The sequence below is a fragment of the Lepisosteus platostomus genome, chromosome 4, assembly GCF_059453375.1.
Source record: "Lepisosteus platostomus isolate fLepPlt1 chromosome 4, fLepPlt1.hap1, whole genome shotgun sequence".
Lineage (NCBI taxonomy): Eukaryota > Metazoa > Chordata > Actinopteri > Semionotiformes > Lepisosteidae > Lepisosteus > Lepisosteus platostomus.
Window position 1 is genome coordinate 76114867 of NC_142614.1, and position 9023 is coordinate 76123889.

At 49.0% G+C, this 9023-nt stretch overlaps 1 protein-coding gene across 1 annotated transcript; it reads right to left on the reverse strand.

Annotated features, from left to right (window-relative positions):
• Positions 1–1738: 1738 nt before the first annotated feature.
• On the reverse strand, positions 1739–7122 carry LOC148673863 (isotocin-neurophysin IT 1-like). The gene is made up of 3 exons (XM_088630775.1): positions 6878–7122; positions 2905–3109; positions 1739–2168 (listed from the first exon to the last, which is right to left on the reverse strand). Exons 1-3 carry the CDS (start codon positions 6995–6997, stop codon positions 2026–2028), a joined length of 468 nt encoding a protein of 155 aa, XP_088486901.1. The 5' UTR covers positions 6998–7122; the 3' UTR covers positions 1739–2025.
• Positions 7123–9023: the final 1901 nt, after the last annotated feature.

Here is a 9023-nt window from a genome sequence, read left to right on the forward strand (position 1 = left end):
AGTTCATGCTGCTTCCTATGCAACTGAATCCCACAGTGTTTTTGTATTTGTTTTCATCTGTAAACGGCAGTAGTGTCTGTAGTTCATTCTTCTGGACAAGGACAGCACAGTGGTGGGGTCTCAGCATTGCTGGGGCCCTGGGTTCAATTCCAGACCGAGGGGGCTGTCTGTGTGGAGTTTGCATGTTCTCCCCAAATTCACGTAGGTTTCCTCTGGTTGCGCTGGTTAACTTCCACAGTCCAAAGACATTCTGGTAGCTTAGCTGGGCTCTGGGAGAACTGGCCGATGTGAGAGTGTGTGTGCTTGTGTCTGTGTGTCCTGCCTGGTGCCCATCGCTTGAAGGGTTATGTTCCAGCCCCTCTGTGACAATGAATTGGATAAGGCTGTTAGAAAAGGGATCAATGGATGGATGTTCTTGACAAAAACAATAGTTATGCAAAAAGATTCAGAACAAAAAGTCTACTGTATGCTGCCTCCCTGTCTACTTGCTGGCTTGCTAAGAGCCGAGAGGAACACGGCGCTTGCTCAGCCTCATGACAGGGCCGAGAGCTCTGGACTCTGGTGACGGGGTGTCTCAGCAGCAGTCTGTGATGTGTGAGAGGCTCCCAGATGTGGAACCCGCTGGGACTGCGAGAGAGAACTGGCTTCCCTAAGACCCCAAGAATCTGAAGGGATATAAGGCTCTAGGAGCAGGACTGACTGAGGCTAGTGCTTTTGCAGCCAGCTAGGAATGGTCAGCTGCTCGGTGCTGCAGATTGGCTGGTGAAGAGGCACTGACCTTCAGGGCCACGCCCATCTCACAAAAAGCAAAAATTCTGAGAAATACTGTACATCCTGGGATACACCTGGACACATCATCAGTGATGTTTCGGGAGTTTCGGCATCACACTCCCTCGCCCAGGAGACCCAGCCAGGACTGAACGAGTCCCGGCTCACTCCTCCCTCTGGTCTTCCCAGGAGCCGCTAGCTCTGCCATGCCCACCCGCTCCGATACAGTGTGGTCTTCACTTCGGGTTCAGGGCCCTTACGCTGCCTCCCCAGGTCGACCTTCAGCTGCCAATCTCTCGCTGTTGCCAGGACACGCCCCGGTGAACTCGCCACCCTTAATCAACTCCTTCACATTCCAGTGAAGTTTCCAATTAACTAATCAGACACACCTTCTCCCACCTGCCTACTTAAACCAACCTGACACAACACACCACTCCTTGCTCAGTAGTGGGTTTTACCCAGCTAGAGCTGCATTGTTTCCTGGCTTCTGGATCTTGACTTGGTTATTGTGGATTTACTGGTTTTTGACCCTGGCCTGGCCTCCTGACCCATGTGTTTAGATAAACTCCTACTGGTACTTTTGAGTTCTGAGGATTCTGCTTAGGGTCATTCTGCTGGATCGTGATGGACACCTGCTGATAATTTGGCCTGTTGGATGCTGAGCAGCTCTGACTAATGCAATGGCCTGATTTGTTTGGTGCTGATGTTTACTGCTGTTAACACTGTCTAATAAGGTCTTCAGCACCTTGTTCAAACTCTATATTCGAGCCTAGAGCAAAGTCTGAGCAGCCCTTAAATATTCCTGACTCGCTTGGAGCGAAGGGATGGTATTGCCTCCAGGTGATCCAGGTCTCCTGTCACTTGGAGTCCATGGCATACAGTACATCTTCATTGTAAATGTGCAACAGCAAGCTGACTCACACCACAGCTCAAAGGGTGTCAACATAAAGAAAATGCTAGGAGACAGTAGTAGTACAATCACAGATTATTTATTGGCTTCTGACCAATCAATTTCTCATCATTCTAAATTTACACAGTATCGATATATACCCTACAGTAGTATTGGTAGTAGTATCCAGCATTTTATTAATGTATTTGCAGTCCATGAGTTTGGGGGTTCATTGTTGGGAGGGGGTATACAAGGATGAGACACAGGTAGTGGTGCCCCAAGAGATATAGGCACAGTTGGACTAAGTCACTGCTGGCCAACCCCTGATTTGTGCACAGTGGTACAACCCTCTCCCCCCTGCAGATGGCTCATTGGTGTAGTCTTCTTGAGGGTGTGTGGCTCACCATGTGGAGCAGTCTTGGCAGGAAGTCCCCGCCCACAGCTGGACTGCTGCTTTCTGATTGGCTGCTGTCATCTCTTCCTCGGCAAGACGAGTCTACCCTACAGCCCTCTGGAGGGAGAAGGAATGAGATGGTCATTGGAGGAAAGATGGGAAGAGAAAAAAGGAGATAGGAGATCTACAGGCTACTGATCACCTCCTCCACACTCCTGCTCACACTGACACCTGGAGATCTACAGTACTGATCACCTCCTCCAAACTCCTGCTCACACCGAGACCTGCAGATCTACAGTACTGATCACCTCCTCCACACTCCTGCTCACACTGACACCTGCAGATCTACAGTATTGATCACCTCCTCCACACTCCTGCTCACACTGACACCTGCAGATCTACAGGAGTCAGACAGTTGCCTCTCCTGAAGTTAAATGTGAGCAGATTCATCTCAATTACCCAGATCACTCTGATTTATCCCTCTGCAGCGCAAGAGTCACACTCTCCTTAATGGAGAACACTTGACACTTTCTGTGAGCACAGGCCTGCAGTGTCCCTGCATGATCATGTTTAATCTCTTCAGCCTATCCAGCTGGATAGGGCTGGGGACCTTTCCATCAGTGATCCCAAGACCCTTCTTGTCTCTTATTAGCAGAGCTGCCTCAGGTTTTATCGCAGGATCCCTGAAATCCCGACATGTCTGGCATCCTCTTTGATCCGTTTCCAGTTTTTACTATTAATCAAAAATAGAAGGAAAAACACAGGACTACTTTCATAGCTTTTTGTTCTTATACAACTTGATCAACATTTTCTAAGTTCAACTCCAGCAAGAAGTTATACTGCGGTGTCTGACCTTCATCACAGCAGACCCCTGGAGCAGCACAGCGCCCCCCCTCAGCACCACAGGCTCTGCCCCCGGCCTCGCAGGGAGATGGCAGGTAATTCTCCTCCAGGCAGCGCGCTGTCTCAGGGGTGCCCACATAGCAGCCCAGCTCCTCCCCACAGCAGATACTGGGGCCAAAACAGCGCCCCCTGTCCTCGGGGCCACACGCCATACACTGAGGAGAGAGAGAGAGACAGGGTCTGAAGAGAGACAGACAGAGGGCTACAGACACACTGAGGAGAGAGAGAGAGACAGGGTCTGAAGAGAGACAGACAGAGGGCTACAGACACACTGAGGAGAGAGAGAGAGACAGGGTCTGAAGAGAGACAGACAGAGGGGCTACAGACACACTGAGGAGAGAGAGAGAGACAGGGTCTGAAGAGAGACAGACAGAGGGGGTACAGACACACTGAGGAGAGAGAGAGAGACAGGGTCTGAAGAGAGACAAAGGGGCTACAGACACACTGAGGAGAGAGAGAGACAGGGTCTGAAGAGAGACAGACAGAGGGGCTACAGACACACTGAGGAGAGAGAGAGACAGGGTCTGAAGAGAGACAGACAGAGGGGCTACAGACACACTGAGGAGAGAGAAAGAGAGGGTCTGAAGAGAGACAGACAGAGGAGCTACAGACACACACTGAGGAGAGAGACATGGTCTGAAGAGAGACAGACAGAGGAGCTACAGACACACACTGAGGAGAGAGACAGGGAGTTTTGACCTGGCAGTAAAGGCACTGAGGGAGAAGGCACTCAGGGCTTTCTACGCAATAAGAAGGAGGCTCTTCAACATCAACCCACCAACAAGAATCTGGCTCCAAATATTTGAAAGTTTAATCCAACCCATTGCCCTATACGGCAGTGAAGTGTGGGGTCCCCTCACAGACCAGGATTACACTCAATGGGACAAACACCCCACAGAAACTCTGCACATGGAGATCTGTAGAAACATTTTCCGTGTGCAGAGAAAAACACCTAACAACGGGTGCAGGGCCGAATTAGGCCAGTACCCACTATTGATAATCATACAGAAGAGAGTATTAAAGTATTGGCTACACCTAAAAAACAGCAACCAAAATTCCTACCACCACAAAGCCCTGCTGAGCCAAGAGCTGAGCCCAAAACAGAGCCCCCTGAGCCAGGACAGCACTGCTAGAGCACCACAACTCAGACTCAACCACATCACAGCACAGATCAAACAGCAATATCTCACACACTGGGACACACACACACAAACACAACATAAACTGGAATGCTACAGAACCTTAAACAGACAATACACACTAGCTGAATATTTGACCAAAATAAAAAATAACAAACAGAAACAGACCCTGACGAAGTACAGGCTCAGTGACCACAACCTGGCCATAGAAACTGGGCGACACAGGCAGACCTGGCTGCCCAGAGAGGACAGGCTGTGCTCCCACTGCCAGCAGGGAGAAATAGAGACAGAGGTGCACTTCCTACTGCACTGTGACAGGTACTCTGGGATTAGAGAAACATTCTTCCCGAAATTCAGAAATCTAATCCCAGAGTTCCCACACCTGCCAAAACCACAACAGGTCCCAATCCTACTGGGAGAGGGAGGAGGGAACTCAGTTGATCTGGCAGCCCAGTATGTGATCTCCTGTCACAGCCTGAGGAACAGTGAGTCCGTCTCCCAATAATGCTCCAGCCGCCTACAGTATATGTCAATATTATATAATATGTCTTTGTTGTAAATGTCTGTAACATGTCTGTAGATTTTATTTTACTTCTATTTTTTGTTTTGTTCTATGTTAATTTTATTATTTTTATTTGCTTTGGCAACACTGATTGTACCTATCGGTCATGCTAATAAAGCACCTTGAATTGAATTGAATTGAATTGAGAAACAGGGTCTGAAGAGAGACAGACAGAGGGGCTACAGACACACTGAGGAGAGAGAGAGACAGGGTCTGAAGAGAGACAGACAGAGGGGCTACAGACACACTGAGGAGAGAGAAAGAGAGGGTCTGAAGAGAGACAGACAGAGGAGCTACAGACACACACTGAGGAGAGAGACATGGTCTGAAGAGAGACAGACAGAGGAGCTACAGACACACACTGAGGAGAGAGACAGGGAGTTTTGACCTGGCAGTAAAGGCACTGAGGGAGAAGGCACTCAGGGCTTTCTACGCAATAAGAAGGAGGCTCTTCAACATCAACCCACCAACAAGAATCTGGCTCCAAATATTTGAAAGTTTAATCCAACCCATTGCCCTATACGGCAGTGAAGTGTGGGGTCCCCTCACAGACCAGGATTACACCCAATGGGACAAACACCCCACAGAAACTCTGCACATGGAGATCTGTAGAAACATTTTCCGTGTGCAGAGAAAAACTCCTAACAACGGGTGCAGGGCCGAATTAGGCCAGTACCCACTATTGATAATCATACAGAAGAGAGTATTAAAGTATTGGCTACACCTAAAAAACAGCAACCAAAATTCCTACCACCACAAAGCCCTGCTGAGCCAAGAGCTGAGCCCAAAACAGAGCCCCCTGAGCCAGCTGGTCCTGAGGGTCACTGACCTGAGCCACACCAACACTAACCAGCCTCAGGACAGCACTGCTAGAGCACCACAACTGAGACTCAAGCACATCACAGCACAGATCAAACAGCAATATCTCACACACTGGGACACACACACACACAAACACAACATAAACTGGAATGCTACAGAACCCTAAACAGACAATACACACCAGCCGAATATTTGATTAAGATAAGAAACAGCAAAAAGAAACAGATCCTGACGAAGTACAGGCTCAGTGACCACAGCCTGGCCATAGAAACTGGGCGACACAGGGTTTTTTCAGTGTCTGTTTAGTGTTTCCAGTGTGTCTCCAGCGTGTCTTCAGTTTCTCTCCAGAGTCTTCAGTGTGTCTCTAGGTATTTCACCAGTGTCTTTCAAGTGTCTCCAGTGTGTCTCCAGGCTAGGCTGTCCTCAGGGGTGCCAGCCAGCCATATCCAGTCAACAGCAGCCCGCTGCCTGCTGTCCCCCTAGGCTTTGGTAGTCTGGGCTGAGGGCTCAGCGGTACCCAGGGGCCCAGGCTGCCTGACTGAGCCATACTGAGCCATACTGAGCATTACTGAGCCAGACTGAGCATTACTGAGCCAGACTGAGCCTGACTGAGCCTGTCTGAGCCATACTGAGCCATACTGAGCATTACTGAGCCAGACTGAGCCTGACTGAGCCTGTCTGAGCCTGACTGAGCCTGACTGAGCCAGACTGAGCCTGACTGAGCCTGTCTGAGCCATACTGAGCATTACTGAGCCATACTGAGCATTACTGAGCCAGACTGAGCCTGTCTGAGCCATACTGAGCCATACTGAGCCATACTGAGCCTTACATAACTGTTTGGGAAGATTTTCTGCTCTAGATCAAAATTTGCTCCCAACTTTGTTGAAAGCAAATATGCCTACAAGAGGCAGTGTGAATCTGTAAAAGATCATCATCATCAGCAGTTGAAAACTAGTGTCAGTTTTGCACTGGAGCAGAAGGCTTTAGAGGATGCCTTGAGTCTAGCTGCATTCTGATCTGTGTGCTCCGCTCTTCGGCTCTGCGCTGTGTCTCCCACGGGCAGCTGCTCATCACACGGGCGGATCAGGGTGCTCTGTGTGACCATCCTCCGAGAGACACAGTGGAGCTCTGGCTGACACACAGGCAGGCCCACGAACAACATAACGACACACAAACAGATCCGCAGGTGTAGAGAGGCGAGTACAGCACAGGGCCCAGGACAGGGAGCGTCTGACATGGGACACTGGAGCACGCAGTCGGACACACAGCCCAGCCCCAAGATTCACACTCGCCCACAGAGACACACACAGACCCACCTCACAGCACAGTCAGTCTATTATCTGATGAAGTACGCAAATCAATGACAGCAATCAGGAGCAGAGGCGCCGACGGACTCTCACCTTGTGGCCGGGCCTGTCCAGCAGTGCTCTCTTGCCCCCGATGGGGCAGTTGGAGATGTAGCAGGCTGTGCAGATGGACAGCAGACAGAGCAGACAGACAGACAGCGCAGGGCCAGACATAGCTGCTGTTTCGGGGGGTGCTCAGAGGGGCTTGAGGGTCCTTCTCGCTGGACGGGCTGTCAGTGGTGTGCAGGCAGGAACTCCTCGCCGTTTCAGCTTCGCTTGGCTCTCAGCGCCTTTTATACTGTACGGGCCCTCCGATGGCTGACACACCATTAACAGCCCTGAGTTAATGACATCGGTGGGAAAATAGTAATGTCTTATTAAGGTGGACCTCTGACCTGGGACATTCAGCGGCTCTCCGGCCGGGCCTGGTGGACGCGTGTCTGACAGCGAGAGCAGTCATTAGTGTGTCCAGGGCCGTGCCAGTGCATAATCTCTCCCAGCGGCCCCAGGTCAGAGGCTGATGGAGGCCTCTCTCATTAACATGCAGGCACAATTAGAACAGCCATCAAGGCCCGCACATAATTAGCACCCCCATGAGTTACTGGACAGGGGCGGAGCAGGGGGAATGCTGGAAAGCTTTTGGACCTGCAGCAGAATATTCTTTGAATTTGCATATTTATGGTTTTCTAATTCTTGATAATGAGAGGAAACTTGGATCAATTTCATTCACTTGTGCGGATTTTTCTTGCAGATGGACATCGTCACCCATACAAACACCAGAACACATTTTCTGCATATCAAGATTTCCTTACTTAACACAGATCCAGACCTCCTTACTGACCACAGGTCCAGACTTCATATTCACATCGACAACCTACACACATTCAGAAACAAACATTTCCACAAAAAAACAATACAAAATATTTGCCTGCTTTATTGAGTTCATAAAAAACATTTGATTCAATTTTGCTCAAAGGACTATTTTACAAACAGTGGTGTAGGGGGTGAAGTCTATGACGCAATGAAGTGAATGTACTCTTAGAAGAGGCATGCATTAAAAATTGGAAACAAAGGGACAGAATTATGCATTCCATTATAGTGAGCCCAGCCCTCTTCAATGTCTGTATTAATGTATTAGATGTGGGAACAGTCTGCAGCACAAAAATCACAGAGGAGGAAACTCAATAGAGCTGCAGTCCAGTGTGTGATCTCCTGTCCCAGCCTGAGGAACAGACAGTAAGCCTGTCTCTCAATAATAATAATACAGTGTGTGATCTCCTGTCCCAGCCTGAGGAACAGACAGTGAGCCTGTCTCTCAATAATAATAATACAGTGTGTGATCTCCTGTCCCAGCCTGAGGAACAGACAGAGAGCCTATCTCTTAATAATAATACATTGTGTGATCTCCTGTCCCAGCCTGAGGAACAGTGAGCCTGTCTCTCAATAACAATAATACAGTGTGTGATTTCCTGTCACAGCCTGAGGAACAGACAGTGAGCCTGTCTCTCAATAATAATAATACAGTGTGTGATTTCCTGTCCCAGCCTGAGGAACAGACAGTGAGCCTGTCTCTCAATAATAATAATACAGTGTGTGATCTCCTGTCACAGCCTGAGGAACAGACAATGAGCCTGTCTCTCAATAATAATAATACAGTGTGTGATCTCCTGTCCCAGCCTGAGGAACAGACAGTGAGCCTGTCTCTCAATAATAATACAGCGTGTGATCTCCTGTCCCAGCCTGAGGAACAGACAGTGAGCCTGTCTCTCAATAATAACAATAATACAGTGTGTGATCTCCTGTCCCAGCCTGAGGAACAGACAGTGAGCCTGTCTCTCAATAATAATAATACAGTGTGTGATCTCCTGTCCCAGCCTGAGGAACAGACAGTGAACCTGTCTCTCAATAATAATAATAATACAGTGTGTGATCTCCTGTCCCAGCTTGAGGAACAGACAGTGAGCCTGTCTCTCAATAATAATAATAATACAGTGTTTGATCTCCTGTCCCAGCTTAAGGAACAGATAGTGAACCTTGTCTCTCTATAATAATAATAAAGTGTGTGCTCTCCTGTCCCAGCCTGAGGAACAGTGAGCCTGTCTCTCAATAATAATAATACAGTGTGTGATCTCCTGTCCCAGCCTGAGGAACATTGAGCCTGTCTCTCAATAATAATAATACAGTGTGTGATCTCCTGTCC